The sequence below is a fragment of the Phascolarctos cinereus genome, unplaced genomic scaffold (genome assembly GCF_003287225.1).
Source record: "Phascolarctos cinereus isolate Bilbo 61053 unplaced genomic scaffold, phaCin_HiC Scaffold_5;HRSCAF=322, whole genome shotgun sequence".
NCBI lineage: Eukaryota > Metazoa > Chordata > Mammalia > Diprotodontia > Phascolarctidae > Phascolarctos > Phascolarctos cinereus.
The window spans coordinates 367,658,262-367,678,287 of record NW_027555958.1 but is presented as its reverse complement, the minus strand read 5'-3'; the positions used below and the strand labels follow the sequence as shown (position 1 = coordinate 367,678,287).

General features: G+C 36.5%; 1 protein-coding gene across 7 annotated transcripts in view; it reads left to right on the top strand.

Annotated features, from left to right (window-relative positions):
* RPS6KC1 (ribosomal protein S6 kinase C1) overlaps positions 1–20,026 on the top strand; it is a 203,717-nt gene that overhangs the window by 153,575 nt on the left and 30,116 nt on the right. For 5 of the 7 annotated variants that reach the window (XM_021007820.2, XM_021007814.2, XM_021007817.2 and 2 more), the window contains 2 exons: positions 8,445–10,058; positions 10,330–10,419. In XM_021007820.2, the coding sequence (XP_020863479.1) occupies positions 8,445–10,058; positions 10,330–10,419 (1,704 nt within the window). Of the gene's footprint in view, positions 1–8,444; positions 10,059–10,329; positions 10,420–16,822; positions 17,011–20,026 lie in introns of those variants that run through there. The other 2 variants (XM_078156318.1, XM_078156317.1) reach the window with 2 other exon arrangements.

The following is a 20,026-nucleotide window of genomic DNA, read 5'->3' as shown; positions in this document are numbered from 1 at the left end:
CTGTAATATCTTTGCCAAGAAAACCTCAAATAGGGTCATGCAGAGTTGGACACGACTGCAATAACTGAACAACAACACAAATTCCCTTACACATTCAGAAGCCATAATTTGTTCAGTCATTCCCTAATTGATGGACACCTCCTTATTTTTCAGTTCTTTATCCCCACAAAAAGAGCTTGTGTGTGTGTGTGTGTGTGTGTGTGTGTGTGTGTGTCTGTGTATCATATAGATCCTTTTCCTCTTTAAAATTTTGGGCTTCTTGGGTTGTAGGCCTAGGAGTGGTCAAAGGGTATATATAGGATAGCAACTTTGGGGGCATAGTTCTGAATTATTTTCTAAAATGACTGTACTAATCATTCACAGTACATCAGTATATTTTCCTGCAGCCCTTCCAGAATCTGTCATTTTCTTTTTTGCCAACTTTGCTAATCTGATGGATGTGATGTAGAACCTGAGAGTTGCTTTAATGTGCATTTTTCTGATTATTAGTGATTTGGAACTTTTTTTCATACGGTTATAGATAGCTTGGATTTCTACCCTTGAAAGAACCACCTATTCATATCCTTTGACGACTTATCAATTGAGGGGTGATTCTTATAAATTTGAATCAGTTCTTTACATATCTTGGAAATAAGACTTTTATTACAAAAACTTGCTGTAGTTTTTTTCTACCAGTAAACTGGTTCCCCAAAATCACACAGAATGTCTAAGGTCAGATTTGAATTTGGGTCTTTCTGACTTCTAGGCACAGTACTCTATCCACTTTACCACCTAGCTGCCTCTGAAGTAGCTATGTATAAACAAGTTATATACAGATTAAAATGGAGATAATCAACAAAGAAAAGTCCCTAGAATTAAGAGGATCAGGGAAATGCAAGAGTGAAGACAGGAAAGTCAGAAAGTAGAGACAGGGAGGGAGACCACTGCAGGCATGCCATTGAAAATACACCTACATGCAGATAGAGGGTCTTCTGGGGGAAACAATAAGGAGGCCAATGTCACTAGATCATAGAGTACATGAAGGGGAGTAAGAGGTAAGAAGGTGGAAAGGTAGGAAGGGGCCAGGGCTTTAAAAGCCAAATAAAGAATTATACATTTCATCTTAGTGATAATAGGAAACCTCTGGAGTTTATTAAATGGGAGAGGTGGGGTGAAATGGTCAGAGCTTTGCTTTAGGAAGATCATTTTGATAGCTGAGTGGAGGATGGACTGGAGTGGAGAGAGACTTGAGGCTGGGAGACCAACTAGCAGGCTATTGCAGTAGTCTAGGCACGCGGTGTTGAGGGCTTGCACCAGGGAGGTGGCAGAGTCAGAGGAGAGAAGGGAATATATATGAGATGGTAGGATTAAAAGGAGTTGGCAGTAGATTGCATGGGAGAGGGGAAGTGGGGGAAGAGTGTGGACTTTAAGGTGATATCTAGGTTGGGAGCCTGAGTGACTGGGAGGATGGCAGTGCCCTTAGCAGTAAAAGGTGAGTTAGAAAAAGGGGTGGGTTTAGGGGTTAGTAGGTTGAGTTTTGGACATGTTGAGTTTAAGCTGTCTATGGGACAGTTTGAGATGTCTGATAGGTAGTTGGAGATGCAAGATTGGAGGTCCACAGAGAGGTTGGGAATCATAAATAGATTTGAGAATCATAATCGCAGGCTTGATGATCAAATCCATAGGAATTGAGATCACTAAGTGAAATAAAATAGAGGGAGAAGAGAAGAGAATCCAAGACAAAGCCCCACAGGACACCTTTGGTTAGCAAGTATGACTTGGTTTAAGATCCAGTAAAGGATACTGAGAATCCATGGTCAGGTAAGAGGAAGCTAGGAGAGAATAGTATCATGAAAACCTGGAAAGAAGAGAATATCAAGGACAAATAGGTAGATTGACAGTGTCCCAGGCTTCAGAGAGGGCAAGAATTATGAGAATTGAGAGAAGGCCATTATATTTGGCAGTTAAGAGATTATAAATAACTTTGGAGAAAGTAGTTTTGGTTGAATGATGATATGGAAGGCCATACAGCAACAAGTTAAGAAGAGAGGTGAGAGGAAAGGTACTTGTAATAGATGGTCTTTTCCAGTTTAGCCACAGAAGGGAGATGAGATAGGGGTTGATAGCTAGCAGGGTTGGATAGATCAAGTGGGGGATTTTTGAGGTTAGGTCATGTGTCCATTGTCTTGGTATTTGGTGTGAAGTGTGCATTTCATCCTAATTTCTGACAGAGACCGCTGCTAGTTTTACCTAAAAATTTTTGTCAAATAAGTTAGTCCTTACCAAAGATTAGCTGAAACCTTTGCGTTAGTAAACACTAGCTACTTGGTTCATTTGCTTATAATCTGTATCATCTCATGCCCCTTTAGGTATTTGCTGGAGTGTATGTAGGAAAACTGGGCTTCTTTACGAATGTTCATCTTAAATAGAAGTTTAGGCAAAGGTCCTTCCTAGTTTTTGACCTTCCTTTTTCCACTGGCTCCTTCCCTCTTGTCTTCAAACATGCATAAATCTCCCCCCTCCATAAACTTTCACTTACCCTACCATTTCCTTTAGTATGGTACAGTCAATAGAAGTCCTGGAGTCAGAGGATCTTGGTTCAGATCCTGCTTCTGATGCTTTTCTTCATATGTGATGTGTGACAACTTAATTAACTTCTCTGAGTCATGATTTAAAATCAAGATGTTGGCTTAGATGGCCCTTGAGGACCATTTTAGAATTCTAGATCTATGATCCTGTGATCCTATGAACATTTTATATCTCTCTTCTCTTTCATAGCCAGAGTTCTTAGAAAAAGCTATCTATACCTGTTCCCTCTAGTTTATCACCTCCTACTCGCTTCTCAACCCATTGCAATCTGGCCTCCATTGCCACCATTTAACTTAAACTGCTCTCAAGAAATTGAGTGATCTTTTTTTCAGTACTCATTGTTTTTAACTTTTCTGTAGTGTTTGACTCAGCTAGCCTCTCCTTCTGGTTACTTTCTTCTTCCCGGGTTTTTAGTTCTCTTCCTGTCTGTCTTGTTCTTTTTTGCAGTTTCATTATCCATCTCTATCCCCCTATGCATAAGTGGACCCCAAGGTGCTGGTCCATTCTTTCTCTTGTTCTCATTAGCTCCCATGGACTCAACTATGATTTCTATGCAAATTACTCAGAATACATACATACACACACACACACACACACACACACACACACACACACACACACACACACATACTTCTCTCTCTCTCTCTCTCTCACACTCTCTATATAAAGATATTTTATATAGATATTCTGCATAAGACATAGATCTGTATAGACCTTCTCACTCTCTTCTTAACCCCTTATAATCCAGCTTCCAACCTTATTCCAAATTTACCAATAATCTCTTAGTTGCCAAATCCTTTTCTCAATCCTCATTCTTCTTGACCTCTCTGCAGCCTTTCACACAATTGATACCCTTTTCCTCCTTGAAAATCCTTCCTCTTTAGGGTTTTGGGACATCACTCTCTCGGTTCTTTCTTGCCTTACCTATCTGACTGTTCCTCAGGCTCACAATCTAGTGCTTAGAACAGTGCCTGGCACATAATATGCTCTTAATAAATGTTCATATATACAGATATGTATGCATATCTGTATGTGTATGTATATTATAGTATACATGCACCATTGCTTGTTACATAATTAATAGGCTAATTATACTATATAATTAATTAATATATGATAGATAATATCTCTATTAAATATAGTACATATTATATACACATATGTGAATATATATTATATATATGTTATATGCACAGAGAGAGAGAGAGAGAGAGTATGTGTATGTGTATGTCTTACTGCCCCTTATACTTTTCCAAATGGATTTCTCATAGATATCTAACATCAACAGGCCCCAAACAGAACTCATATTTCCCCTTAAACTTACTCCTTTTCCTAATTGCCCCATTTCTGGAAAGGATGCCACCATTGTTCTGTTCACCTAGTTTGCAACCTTGGAGTCATCTTCATTTTTCCTCATCCCCTAGCCTACTAGTCTTGTATAATCTACCTCCTCAAGTCTTTTGCATCATCCCTTTTCTCTGTATTCTGTACCACCCAATCTAGCCCCTAATCACCTCTTGCCTAGACTGTTGCAATAACATCGCAATTGATTTCCCTCCTTTTAGTCTCTCCTCTTCCAATTCTGTTTTCTACCGCCACTAGGTTGATATTGTTAAAGCCCAGGTCTGACCACGTCATACCCTTCTCATGAAGCTTTAGTGCTTTAACTTATTGCTTCTAGGATAATATACAGACTACTGTATCCGGCATTTAAGGGCTTTTGTAACACATAACTCCCTCTTATGTACTTTGTGCTATTCTCCCTCCCTCTCCTCAATTTCTCAGAATTCCTAGGTGCCTCCTCCTTCAGGAGGTCTTTGCTGTTTCCCTCAAATCTTAGTGCTTGCTCTTCCCAAATCATTATGGACTTAACTTAGATGTAGTATGTATTTACCTATTAATATGTTATGTATCATAGTATAATGTAAATTCCTTAGTGGCAAGTATTGTCTTTGTATCCTTAGTGCCTAGCACTAAGCAAGTAAATTAAGTGCTTAACAATTGATTATTGATTGGGTGATTGAGTCATGTTACAACATAGATAATTATTTCATAATTTATGTGTACCACGTACCAAAGTATACTTCCTGAGACATAATTCCAAACACTCAAACCATACTATAACAGTGTTGTTCTCCTCTCTTGAGAAGAGACAGGAAGCTGGGAATCAATAAGAAGCTGTTGTATTGTTCCATGGGAAAGGTTATGAGGACCTGATGTAGAGTTGAGGTTTTGTGAGTGTAAAGAAGGGGTTCAGTGACAGATAACACATTGAGTTGTGTTTTTACACATGATTAAAACAAACAAACAAACTTCAACTAGTCCTGTGTGGTGGGAAAGCCAAATATACCCCCATTCTGTAGAAAAGTGTGACTCAGAGACACTAAGTGTCATGGCCCTAGGCGACAGCATTGGAGCCAGTACTTGAACACAAAACTTTTGGGCCCTAGTCTAGTTGTCTTTAGGAAAAAGACAGAAATTTTGTGAATGAGAAATCCTAATGAGAATCTATTCTGTTAAATTTTTTTTTTTAAGATTTGAAGAATAAATAATAAAAATTATATACCAAAATTATTCACAATTCACATTTAGGTGAAATGTTTTAGAGAACATGAGAAAATGTTTGGAAAATGAAAAATACTTCCAAACAAGAGATGTTGTGTAGGAGCCTATTAGATTTGAAGTTTTTTAGGGCTTAAAGTGCTTGTAAGTCACTGTTAGTAATGATTTAAAGACTGGATATGTAGTTTTCTTAGAGCCTTTTTAGCTATTGTTTCATGATGATAACTGTAGTCCCTAGTTCAGTTGCTGGACACATTAAAAGGCACTACATCTCACTAATGGGTTATCATTCCATGCAAAACAGAGATTGCAGTGGCTCTAGGTGCCAATGATTACTTATTCTGAAGGGAATATCAATATTGAATAAACTCTGGGTTTTGTAATTTCTAAAAGCAATGCATCTTCAAAAAAGAGAGTATGGCTCAGTCTCACAACATTTTTTCAGGAACAGAAATATATAATAGGAACAGGACAAGCCAGAAAAATAGATAGTGAATTTAGATTAAACTTGGACAGTTTTTTCCCTTGGTAGATATTAACTGATAAAGTTGTTAACACTTAGTACAGTTTTGTAGATAGAACCAAGACACTTATTTGCCAAATACAGGGTTTGAAAGTTTCTGATGAAACGTCTAGCTATATTAACTATTTTACAATTTTATAAAGTTGAACCTTGCCTCTAGCTTCACTTTTGTAATGTTTATATTATTTAAGGATACTTTAAAAATTAAGGCCAGATTATCATGCTATATCTAGGAAAATTCTCATTAAATTTATTAGAAAGATATCCCACAATTATGTAGATATTTATATATATACTATATTTATATGTTACTATATTTAATATAGATTCTATAATATATTAATTATATAATATGTTTAACATCAAATATATAATATATAATAGTATATATGCTACATATACTACAATATACATACAAACATATATATATACACACACACAGATATACATACATATGTGTATATGAATATTTATTAAGAGCATATTATGTGCCAGGCACTGTTCTAAGCACTAGTTTGTGAGCCATAATTATGTAGAGGGCTTTTGTTTCTACCTGTAGAAATGAGTCCCTTATATCCATATGTGACTGAAGTCCACATAATCATTTTCTTTTCCTAAAAAATTCTGGTTATGTTTTATTCATTTGACTTCATAAGCAAATGATATATCCTTAAGATAAGTAGAATTAAGACTAGTCACATTTTTAAATATCATAAATGTTTTGTCTATTTTTCAGCTTATCTGTACAGTAAAATTATGATTTAATTTTTCATAATATAGTTTGACTAGAAGGAATGCAAGGCACTAGGGTCAGAGTAGGTAATTTATGTTAGCATGGTATAGATGAGGTAAATCATTTGGAATATGAGTATTTCTCTGTAATAGTGTTATAGTGGGAGGAGTTGCATAAATGTTAGTAAGGGACTAGGAAGGCAGTGAAGTGAGACTTAGCTATATTTTATGAATAGGTGAGTTTAAGCAGTATATAAAGATCAAAGCTTTAAGTTAGTATGGGCTAATGGCAGACATTAAGAATAGTTTAGGAAGAAAAGGAAGTGCTTAGTTTGGAACTTTTGGAAATATCAGAGGAAAATAGAGGAAAACCCATGAGTATCCTCTTTTAGATATTGACAAAAGGAAAATTTGTAGAATGGTGTCTTTCTAGGGAAAAAAATAAGAAAAAGAATAAGATATGCATAGACTTCACATAAATGTTCTTTTCCTTTTCTTTCTTCCCTTCCTTTCTTCTTCTCCTCCCCCTCCCTTCCCTTCCCTCCCTTCCCCTCCTCTTCTCCCCTTTCTCTCCCCTCTTCTCCCCTGTCTTCTTCTCCCTTCCTTTCCTCTCACCTTCTCTTCTCTTTCCTCCCCTCCCTTCCCTCCATTCCTCTGCCCTCCCATCCCTTCCCCTCTTTCCTCCCTTCCTCCCTTCCTCCCTTCCTCTCTTTCTCTCTCTCTCTCTCTCTCTCTTCTCTCTCTCTCTCTCTCTCTCTCTCTCTCTCTCTCTCTCCCCCTCCCTCTCCCTTTATCCTCCCTCCCTCCCTCCCTCCCATCCGTCCGTCCTTCCTTCCTTCCTTCCTTCCTTCCTTCCATCTTTCCTGCCTTCTTGCCTTCCCCTCAATCTCTTTTGGAGGATCAAAATATTTGAGCAAATACTCCAAATCTATGGGAAGTGGACTTTTTTTTTCTTTTAATGCTTCATTGAATTAGTCAATAAAATCAAAGTGTGAGAAATTGCCAAACATTGTTCTGTATGTGATTTAGTCAACTCAAGGTGCATAATGCTTAATAATGATAATACAAATGTATTGACTGTATTGCTTTTCCATATTAATGGAAGGATTTGTTTTTGATGTACCTTTCTTCAATCGCTATTTTGGAAACTGCGATTATTTTTGCTCAAAATATGCTCCCTCTTGTTGCTGAATTTAAGGCTATTAAATTTTTTTTATGATTTCTATACTTTGTTCACAGTTATGTTCTTATCTGATAAAATTAGGTATATGCATCTAATTACATTTTACCTACTAGTAGATGAGGTAAGATTTCAAAGCTAAAGCAAGTTATTGGGAAATAACCATATAAAAGATATTGCTGTTAAAATACTTGGTTCACTGGCATGGATTGATTTCTCTAATTTTAGTTTTTATAGATCCCTGATACTATATTAGCTTGCCTCACTAATGGGCTTTACTTGATCTTACACAGCACATGTTTGGGAGGGGGAGAATTATTAGTATGTCATTTGTAAAGGCATAATTATATACCAGATACCAAATCTAGCCTCTAACCTTAGATTGGGCATTTTAAAAATGGAATAGCATTGTTGATTTTTTTCACCATGGAATACAGTTTTGAATAGCATTTATTTATGTATTCCACTTGACCCAAGGGGTCATGCTTGAAAAAATTCATACATAAACAAATCAAAACATAATCAGATGTTTCTATCATCTAGTTATATTAAACTGTAAGGCAAACTAACTGTAAGCTTTCATACTAGTGTTGTAACTAGTGCCCCTTTAAATGAAGAAATTGGTTATTATTTTTCATAATCACTGGCCTTCAGAAAATTTATTTAAAACCACAGTTACTAGTAATCAGCAGCTAAAGTTCTTTCTTAAGCATGCTGCTTTAGAAAGTTAGTTATTAGTAAACAAGTTATTACTCTATTGATACAGTGACCTCTTTTTTTTTTGTTCTTTCTACTTAGAGTATGGTAAATTTCCATTCCGATAAGACTGTCTTGATTGTTGTTATCTGAGATTTAATTTCTTTTTGTTCTTTTTTGTAGGTGGAAAATTGTGGTCCTACATTAGTAGATTCTTAAACAGGAGCTCAGAAGAAAGCCTTGATGTTCAGGAAGTCAGAAAGTCTACTCTTGCTGAAGTTCATCTGCAGCAGCCAACTCCTAGTCCTAAGGACAGTAGCAGCTTGGAGTCCAGAGGAAGTGATGGTGGCAGCATGCTTAAAGTTCTGCATCTAAAGACTAGTCTTACGCCAAGTTCCCAAGAGGACAGTAGCAACCAGGAAGAAGATGGCCAAGATGGCTCTCCAAAATGGCCAGATTCTGGCTCAAGTTCAGAAGAAGAATGCACTACGAGCTATTTAACATTATGCAATGAATATGGGCAAGAAAAAATTGAACCTGGGTCCTTGAATGAGGAGCCCTTGATGAAGATTAAAGGAAATGGTGTTAGAACCAAAGATACAGGAAGCGTACCAGCTTATATTGCTCCTGGCAGTGATAGCCTCAGCTCTCAGCTGACTTCTCAGGAACTAAAATTTTTCACCGAAGATGCCAACCGTGAAGCAGCTAGCCCACCAAGAATATCAGATTCTCTTAGTAGATCAAAGAATAGCCCTATGGCATTCTTTAGGATAGATAGCAAGGATAGCACTAATGAACTCCTTGGACTTGATTTTGGTGAAAAGTTATATAGCCTGAAGTCAGAACCCTTGAAGCCATTTTTTGCCCTTCAAGATCAGGACAGCAGTTCTGGGAGTCTTGATGCTAGTGAAACTAGATTGGGGTTAAAAGCTCAGGACACCATCAGCAGGGGTTCAAATGACTCTGTCCCTGTTATTTCTTTTAAAGATGCTGCTTTTGATGATGTAAGTAGTACTGATGAAGGAAGACCTGATCTTCTTGTCAATCTGCCTGGTGTGTTGGAGCCAACAAAAGAAGCTGCGACTGAGGGGCCTGCTCAGTTGACACAGACTAATATAGGCATCTTAGAAAGTAAACTTTTAGAAGCTCCTGATGTTTTATGCCTCAGTCTTAGCACAGAACCATGCCAAGGGCTTGAAGAAAAGGACACAGAGACCTTGAATGATCCCTGTAGTCAGCAATTCCATACTATAGAAGAAAAGCACTATGCACAGGAGGGTACTAGGGCCTTACTTATTGCTGCTGTTGATCAGACCAGTTCAGGAGACAAGTCTTTGTTACTGAGTTCAGATGAGGAGTTTAAAGAATTTGAAATGGTTGCTCCCACACTAACTGCAAATAGCACAGAAGAAAGCCTATTCCTTATTTCTAATCCAGTCTCAGGTGCTAATGAATACAATGTAAACCCAGACACTTTAAAAAAAGAAGAAGTATTGCTGTTTTCAGATCGAGCTGAAGACCCTGGTGAAGAAGAGCCAACCCCTTCTTTATTTCAGCTAGACCCAAAAGACACTAAGGCTAAGGGTGACAGTGGATTAACACTAGAAGGAGAGAAGGAAATACATCAGATTTTTGAGGACCTCGATAAAAAATTAGCACTAACCTCCAGGTTTTATATCCCAGAAGGCTGCATTCAAAGATGGGCAGCTGAAATGGTGGTAGCCCTTGATGCTTTACATAGAGAGGGAATTGTGTGCCGCGATTTGAACCCAAACAACATCTTATTGAATGATAGAGGTCAGGAACTTTTGCAAATGCATTTCTTTTTATTCGCTGTTGCTTCCAATTAACTGAGTAGGCGTTTTATCTTGTAATTAGTATCTTCATTTCCTGTCTAGAGCTTCATTATCAGTGCAGCAAATTCACCCCCAGTAATAGCTTCTAGTACTTAATGATGCCATTATTCTTAATGATACTGTTTTTAGCTACAAAAGGAGTAATTACAGTTCACTTCTGCAGAAAATGGAAGGGAAAAATGTTTTGATTTCTCCTGTCGTTTTGTTTTTAGGACACATTCAGCTAACGTATTTTAGCAGGTGGAGTGAGGTTGAAGATTCCTGTGACAGCGATGCCATAGAGAGAATGTACTGTGCCCCAGGTTAGAGCAATCACCTAAAATGTTTCACTTGAAAAGTGTATCAGGGGAAGGGAGAAGAGTGAGAGGACTGGGGTGGGACCTCCAGGCTGGAGCAAAGGGCATTGGTTCAGCATGGAGGGCAGAATTGCTATTAATCCAGTAGCGGGTTGAAGTCTTTCCTGGGGCTATTCATCCCTGTGTTTCCTTTCTTGGTACTACTGCCAGTTGTCCTTGAAGACTGACTGAGTCTTTGGTTATACCATACTTTGTCCTCTGTTCCTCGTAGATGTTCTCAGTGGTCTCTTTTCTTATCTCCCTCCAGTTTTACCACAGTGGATTGGATTTTGATTTAAATCAGCCAGAAGACTTGTTTTAATCGTTTTTACATCAAAAACCAAATGCTCATTATTTGTATAACTTTAGTGTATATTTTTCACAACTTAGAAATACAGTCATAATTTTTTCATCCGTAAGAATGAGGGGAGTTCAGATAGATAATATTTAAATGCTCTTCTGGTCATAGTTCTAAAATTTCTCTCATTTCCTCTCATAGAGCTTGTGTATTCACATACTCTCTATTGTTTTGAATTTGTTCATACAAAAACCAAAATTTTTGGGAAAAAGCTAAGGATGAGCTACTGTTGAGCTCAAAAGTATGTAAGATTATTTGTTTTTCCCATAAAACTTATCTGTCAATCTACAAAATAAAGGGTTGACATGACTGGATTCCTTCTACAAAACACCTCAACTTTTTGTTCTTTGTAAGGGCCATTGTGAAATCTGTCATGCTCCTTTTAACATGTTGGTTTCATTACAAATAGTAAATACTATTTAGTGAGAGTAAAAATAGACAGGATGCTGGGCATTTTTTAAAAAGCTGTAATATGTGACATTAATGATGTACCAACCTGATCTTTCAAAATGGTCTATTTAAAGTTGTTACAGTTTTTTGTTTGAAATTTTAGGGAACACAGATATTGTTGTTGTTGATGTTTCAAATCAGCTTGGTTAGTCAAATATTTGTCGTGATAAGTTTCTGCTGTCCGCTCTGTACTATCCTCACTTTGAAAAATTCGAGATTTGTTTCTGGTGTGTGTTAAATCCTTTGTAAACATATGCAGAAGCTTAAGCACACAAGTTGGCCTTGAGTTCATGATCCTTTCTACCTGTCATTAGTATAAATGGGCCAGTTGGAATCCAGGGGTCCTCTACCTTTTACCCAGCATTGAACCTCTTTGGATTGCTAAAACTGCTTTGCTTGTCATCAGCAGTAGCCTTGAAAGGAGGCTCAGGCTGATAATATTGGAATGATTAGCACCATTATTGATCTTTCACTATATAACAGTTACCAAGTAGAGTAGTATTGGCTTTCACAGTGTCTTGCTGCAGTAACTGGAAAATATTGTAATATAAATGCAACTAAAAAGTAGATGTCTTTAAGTGAAAATTTGTTTTAAGATCAAGTTCTGTATTTGAGAGCAAGCAAAATTTTTCAGTCTTATAAGCAAATGTGAGGTAGTTCATCATACTTGATGAGTTTGCATTTCTTTTTTTCTCTCCTTCCTGTTTTCTCATCCTACCCCAAATTAGTACAGTTGGGTAGCTGTACTTTCTGAGTGCCATAGAGTACATTTTTTACCCTCTTCCAGTAGATTGTTATACCGTCTTTTGAAATGTTGTTAGTGTGATTCAGTAAATGGGAGAACAAAATCACTTCATAATGAAAAGGAAACCTTGATCAAATTACTTTATTAAGCTTGTTGTCTTGTTCTCTCTGTCTCTCTGTCTCTCTCTCTCTGTCTCTCTGTCTCTCTCTCTCTCTCTCTGTCTCTCTGTCTCCTCTCTCCCTCTCTCTCTCTTTTTCTCTCGTGCACTCTCTGTCTCTCTGTCTCCTCTCTTTCTCTCTCTCTCTCTTTCTCTCGTGCTCTCTCTGTCTCTGTCTGTCTGTCTCCCTTTCTCTCTCTCCCTCCCTGTCTCTCCTCTCTTTCTTCTTTCTCCCTCTCCCCTCTTCCCTCCCTCAAAAAGTATGCATGCTTATCTCCCCCTTTCCTATTTTGATAAGGAATAATTTTATAGGTAAAAGTGTACATTAATATTACACAATAATTGCAATCATTTACAAGGGAGTGGCAGGGAAGTTCAGTTTGCGGTGCTTGTTTTGAGTGAAAACTGAGGAATTATCTGAATGAAATCTCCTGAAGTAGAGTGCTAATAGAACAGTGTATAAGGTGAAGTTTTGTTGATTTTACATAGTTTCCTTTTTTAATGGATACAGCAAAGTTCTTAACTTTGGTTTTCATACTACCTTCTTATTTTTATACATTCAGTGAGACATCAGAAACTGTTCAATGGTGCAATTTGCCATTGTAGATTATTTTCCTGTTCGTTTTCATATTTACAATGTATTGCAATTATGGAAACTATTTATTTCAGGCAAAACTGCACTGGGTTTCATAATATGCCTTCAGTTCTGTGTAATTATATATTTCATTTGATCCTGGGCATTTCAAAAAATGCCCATTTTAAGACAAATCTCCCAAGAAATTATGTTTCTCATAATTCACCAGCAGGTGGCATTCTACCATTAATGGATTTTTGCTATCCAATTCTTTGGCTGCTTTCCTTTCCCCAGCATTAGATAAAAGCTGTAGACTGAAGAACGGCTTTGTTGTAATTATTTGCATAACAAGAATTGTACTTTCAAGCTTTGTGAGTTTCAAAATTGTTCTAGTATCATTGTATGCATTGACTAATGTGGAAGGTCTCTACTCCTTGAATGGATTAACATCTTTTAAGTTAAGAGTGAAACAAATAAAAAAGTCAATATGACTCAAAATTAGTGCTAACATTTTAATTTGCTGAAACCATATTGTTGAAGAATTCTAATCATAAAATCCAATTTTATATTTTATATTTCAAGGAAGAAAGAAAATGGCTATTACTGTTTCTTTTATAAAGGGCCAATAGTACTGATGGCAAAATGCATTCCCCTCCAAATAATATAATAACATTTAAACTATTAGCAAATTAAAAATCAGTATAGTATTTTATTGTCTTTTCATATACCTTTAGTAAATGTCAAAGGATTTGGAAGTCTCCCCCAACCTTTACATCCTCATTGTTATTTTCTGAGTATTTCTAAAGCATGTTAAGCAGCTGATGTTTGGTTAGAAAGTAAAGTTGTCACAAGATTATGATGAGAATGATTCACTTATGTTTAAACAACCCTTTGCCCCATTACCTCCTACTCCCTACCCCTATCCCTCCTCCCTTCTGGGAATCCTTATCACATATTTGTCCTAAAAACATTATCCACCTGCCCTGTACTTTATAATATCAGCAATGTATCTTTTTATCTTCTGGTTAATGTGCCTTGGTATTTTGAGAAAATTTTCCAGTAACAGATTCGATTTACATGGACAGAAACTTGAGCAAATGCCAAACTAGCAGGGGGGCCATTATTCTGCTCTATAAATAAGTTTAAAAAAGAAACAAACACACACAGAAACCTGTGAATCAACATGTTTTGGTCTAATTGGAGGGAAAAGCAAGATAGATAAATTTTGAAATGCAAATGATCACCTTCTGTTATTTAAGTATAATTTTTACCAACTTTGTGATCTTAGATTTAGAAAAGTCATTGCCATTTGAACACTACAGCAATCACTTTTACACTGTCAAGGAGGTTGGATATTCACAAGTTTCTAAAAACTAAACAAAGAACTTTTTTTAAACTATTGCCACTTTTTCTATACTTAAAAAAATGTTCCACCAAACAACAAAAAGACAAAAAAACCCACCAAGCTTTATCAGTCTACATCTGTGAAAAAGCCAGCACATTAATGGCTGCAGCTGCAGCCTTATCAAGAGGGTCTGGAGCATACGAATTCACTGATCAAACCCAGCCTTGTTTTCAAAGTGGAAACCACTCCTTTTAGGTTCTCTTTGTGTCCTTAGATTATCTATTACAGTCCTCTAGAAAATGTTTCATTTCTGTGTCATCGTGTGTGGGTATATGGGTCGCTTTCATACTGGGGCAACACAAAACCCTGGCCTGGCAGGGAGAGTAAAGGAAAGATGCTCCTTGTAGAAGTGACCCTGTGGATATGGTAACAGATGATTCCAGTATTAGGGCTCCTAGAACCCTGTCCCAGTATTCATCCAGGTGGATGACTGAATAAAAATTGAGAAATTGGCTATTTCTGAGATACCATCATCTATTTTTCTATTTTTATTTATTTTACCATAGCTGGGAATTTTTGGGTGCTTAACTGACAGTAACTTCAGTTCTCACAATAGAGAGGCATTCTTTGCTATAGCTTTCTAGAGATTCTTCCCCAAGAGCAAAACTAAGAGAGAAAAAGAAGGGGAAATATTTTTTTTCCTTACCACTATTTTCCCCCCACTCTAAACAATCTGAATGTTGTACCATAAAAAATAGCATGAGAAGGGCATATAATGTTAAACCTTTTATAGCCAAAGTCTATGCTAGCCATGCAGAATACAATCTGGGAAAGATGAGTAAGGTTGTACATCTCTCAGAGTTTTCACGCTATTATAAAGCACTTAAACTCCTCTTTCTAGTCTTAAACAAGTTGATATGATCCCCTGTACCCCCATCAGTGTGTGTCCTTCACCTTCGTTTTCCACCCCATTATGAATCTTTGCAAATGCACCCTGTATATCCCTGCTTGAAATTTAAATGGATATTTCCCATTGAAAGCTTTCTAGAATTAAGAATTTACAGGTAAATGTCTGTTTAAATTGAAGAAGTCCAAAATGCTTCATACCACAACCTGATCTCCACGCTCCCAGATGTCAGATGACAGCTTTGCTCCCTTTCTTAGGCGATTTCACACTAGGAAGCAGCTCACAGCTGACTGTGGAAAGCACAACATGAAAAATGCTGAAAACTGTCCGCAAAATTGGGTTTTAGAGCATGACATTTATTTTGCTGACAGCTTTTCCTCCACCAGTCCCGTTTTACCAAATAATTTGTGAGTATATTTCTTTTAGATAATTTCCCTTGGTTCCTTCCTTTCCCCCGCCCCAACATGTATAATATTAGATACATTTATTTTATTTTGAGAATGATACTTTGTGTGATAGCTGTTTATTTGATAATTAAGAACCAAGACACAGATCATGAATCCCTTAAAGTTTCACTGAATTGGAGTGGAGTTACATTATTTAAAGTTATGGAAGTTAGAAAAATTAGATTCTAGTCCTGTCTTTGCCACAGGCTTATAGAATGACCATGGGGCAAGTCATTAGATGTTTGGATCTCAGTTATTCTGTCTATAAAATGGGTGCTGTGTAGATACATGAAATGATGTAGTAAATGGTTAGATAATGTAGCACCTTTCTTCTCAAAGTCCAATCAAAATCCAGTGTCACCTTATTATTCTCCTAGGATATTATCCCTAAGAGTACAAATAATGATTCCTGATATCACTGGGGTTAAAAAGAGATCAACTAAGTTGGTAGAAGGGATGTTTTAACTATATGTGCATTATATTTATATGCAGAGCATTAGTTTCTAGAAATGAAAGATTTGAGTAGCAAAATTATTTTTAAAGTCCCTTTCAGATCTAAATTTCTGTAATTCTGTAATTCCAAAGATTTTTGTTTGTAGGGAAGAAGCTAAGAATCTGTTATTAAGTTGAGTGAAAATTAAATGCAAAGACAATCTCTAAGACTGTAGAATATGAGAATTTAGAAGTAAAAGGTAATTTGACCAAACATGAGGCATTCAGGTATTGGGAAAATAAGGAGAATGCAAAAAGGATATTTTGGAATGATATTGATATAGCTGGCATGTGTAGTGTAGGCATAATGAAGTTTTAAGAACAAAAAAGGAAGAAGAAAAAAGGTAAGCAGGAGCTACAGAAAACATTTGAAAGAGGGAAAATATTTGTGGTTAATATTGAAATATTATCTTTCATGCTAGAACCCTCTTGTTTAGCCTAAGCTGAAGCAAAACTCAAGAGTAGCTCTGCTATACCCACTTGGATGCTTTAGTGTTCTTTTTAAGTGATTAGCAACTTATTTTGTTCTGCCCTTACCTCTTATCTCTCCTTCTCATTGCTCTCTCCCATTTTATTTCACTGACCTTGCAGTTTTTTTGATTGCCACTTAAACAAATTTGGTTATTCTACTGTAGGAAAACAAATGGTTTTCAAGTTAGTCACTTATCATGAAAGAATCTATGAAGTTTGTATTTTTGATAACTTGAAAATTCTACAATGAAATGAAGATCCTGATGAAGGAACTTCATTACTCAACCTGTCAAGGCCAGTATGGTTTTGGAACTAGATGCGTCTCAGTATGAGGGCACATGTAGTAGGGGAAGAGGGTGCTCCATTTCATTTCCAAGCCATATTTCATATGGGCAGCTTCTAAAGAAGTCTTTCCTTTTTCATAGCAGATCCAGGAGTTTGAGTTCTCTCTAGTTGGACCATGAGGATGCAGGACCCAAGAGTCTGAACTCCAGGATTTGACCTGTAGCCACCTGCCTTCAGAAAGAAGTTCCGTAGTCTGGCATTAACCTTTCACAAAGCTTGGCATCTCTCTGTCTCTATTCTTTCTATAATAAAACAAACATACCCCTCAGTTCTTGCCTTTTTCCATTTTGTTTTACACTTTCCAGGCAGGTCCAGAGTCTTGATTGGTTTCGAATGGTAGGAATGAAATGGGGAATTTGTTCCATAGCATTTGTTTATATGTCATACCAGCATACCTCAAGAATCCCCAAGAATAGTATCTCTTTAATTTCAGGTAGGAGAAAATTTACTCTAAGGCATCTTTCGTGTATGAATTACTTTTAATATTTCCTTGTGTTGGTATCTTCAGGGTTAATCGAGTGTGTGACCTCTGAATGCTCTCCTTTAAGGGAGACTGAAGTAAAGCATCTTTGTTCATTTTCATAATATTATCACCTGATGCTTTTAGAGGAAGTTTGCTCCAGCACTAGATTGTTAGGGGAAGAAAGATTTAATCCTTCCTATTTACTGTAAACCTTTTTCTTAAAGAGCTAGGAAGAATTCCTTCATTCAAAAGAGGAACAGGGGAATAGATACTTGTAGCTTTAAATAATTGCTTCAGTGTGAAGCTCCCTTCTTTTCAGACTGAAGCTGATCTTGGAAGATAGTGAACTTGCTTCACAGCTTTATTGTTTAAAAAAAAAACAGTGAAGTGTCTCCTGCTTCTGATATTTAACAAGAAAAATGCAAAGTGCTGAGTCTTAAAACGCTTGGTTACAATCATTGGCGAGATGTAGTACTTGCTATGTGTACCTTGTGAGATCTTGTCCATTATAATCTTCATGGAATAATTGGTGTCGACTCTTTTTATCAACTTCTTTACAAATGCTTTTAAATATTAACATAAGATAAAAATGCTAAGGTTTAAAAAAAATTAAATAATGACTGTAAGGCAAATAGAATTCCTAAAACTGACATAATAGCTGTGTACATGTAGAACTATTTGTGTGACCTGGTTGGTGGAGAGAGAGAGAAGGTATTGGAGAGAGAGAGAGAGAGAGAGGGAGAGTAAAAGGATGTGCTTCTTGTTTTCACAATTTTCTCTTAGCATTTTTTTCATCAATCATCTTTAATGGTTTCAGTTGGGTAACACTCTGACACCTGATGGCTCTTCAGAATGGAGTTGTGATATGATCAATGGAAAATGGTGCATGATAATTTTTTTTCACTAAAAATTCAGACCAAGGAAGAGAGAGACAGTGTAGGACTGAGAATTATCATTATAACCAGTCAACCAGAAGTCATGTGGCAGTTACCTTATTTTTTATTTCATCTCACAAGAAACCTGTATCATAATGGTGCTTACAGAATTCTGTAAACAAGTGTTTCTTATTTTTGAGACACTAGATCAAACTAAATCAAAGAGTTTTGACTCAAACCATACAGTTCATTTCAAGAGAGCTCAAAACCAGGATGCCAGGTTCATACTGATAGCTAGAAACTTAAAACTGGCCAGTGAAAAGAAATCAAAACCAGGTACTTTGTCTGACATAACCAACCTGAAGCAGGCTGGCATATACTCGGGGTTTTAATTCCCAAATTTCAGGGAGCTAAAGTCCTGGAACTCTCTTGTACATGTATAGAACAAAAATTTCAGCCCTAAGTTCTCTAATCATAAGATGAAAGTGCCAGATGAGCTGTTATGGTGGGGAAGCCATTGTGCTGAAATCCAAGAGGAGAGCTGGTAGTTACTGATGACCGTACCTTTTTTCCCCATCAAAAAAAAAAATTTAGTTGATGCCTTTTGTTTTCATATCACAGTCATTTCTGGAAACCTCCCTCTTCCTTTCCCTCCCTTTTGAACATTTCTTTGTAATGAAGAAAAACAGTTGAACAGAAACACCCATTATAGTGACCACCTCTGAAAACATTCTATCCTGCTAGTCCCCTGCCTGTCTGCTATGATCAGAGGTGTATGTTTAATAATGTGTTCTCTGAGATCATTATTGGTTTTCTAATTACTTGGAATTTGGCTTACATTTTGAGCATTTCATTTATACTGTTTTAGTAATATGTATATTTTCCTGGTTTTACTTATATTATTCTCTGTCCATTCATGTAAATCTTCCCATGTTTGTTTGAATTTCTTGTATGTGTAATTTAAAAAAAAATTTTTTTTAACCACTTAAGAAAGGAAGTGTGGTATAGTCAATAGAGAGGTTTACTTCAAGTCAGGAAGACCTGAGTTTGAATCCTTTCTCAGACATTCACTAGCTCTGTGACCTTGGGCAAATTAGCTGATACCTCTCAGCTTTGGTGTCATCAGCTATAAAATGGGGACAATAATTATAGTACCTTCTTCATAGGGTTATAGTGAGGAGCAAATGAGATAATATACATAAAGCACTTTAGAAAACCTTGAAGTGCTAATAAAAACATAAGCTATTATTGCATATTCCATTACATTCTCATACAACAAATTTTTGGAGCCATTTCCCAGTCAATTGGCACACTTTTTCCCCCAAGTCTTTGCTACTGCAAAGAATGCTGCTGAATATATGACACACATTGGACATTTGTTTCTCTTTGACTTCCTTGAGATATATACCTACTAATGGAGTTGGTATGGATAGTTTTATTACTTTTCTTTCATAATTCTAAATTGATATGTGGAATGGTTTAACCAATTCTTAGTTCTTCCAGTAGTACTATATTTGTGTACTTGCCTTCTTACAACTTTACAAACATTGACCATTCCTATTTTTTGTTATCTTTGCTAATTTGCAGGGTTTGAGGTAACACCTAAGAGTTTTAGTTTGTTTTAATTTACATTGCTATTAGTGATTTGTACTATATTTTCATTTAGTCATTTCTAGTTTGAAATTCTTTTGAAAATTGTGCATATCTTTTGAACACTATTAGTATTGAAAATGTTTTGATGCTTATGACTTCTTTCTCTATAGTGTTATAATTTGGGCTGCTAGCCTGTGCTAACTGTTATGAAGATATGGTGTGAACTTTTAAACACTTCGTATGTCCCTACCATGTTGCATAGCATTTAAGTAGTCAGGGAAGTGTTTGAATCAAGTGTACATAAAGAAAGCATTTCAAGAACATTGTATACTATTGAACAGATGTCATAATTT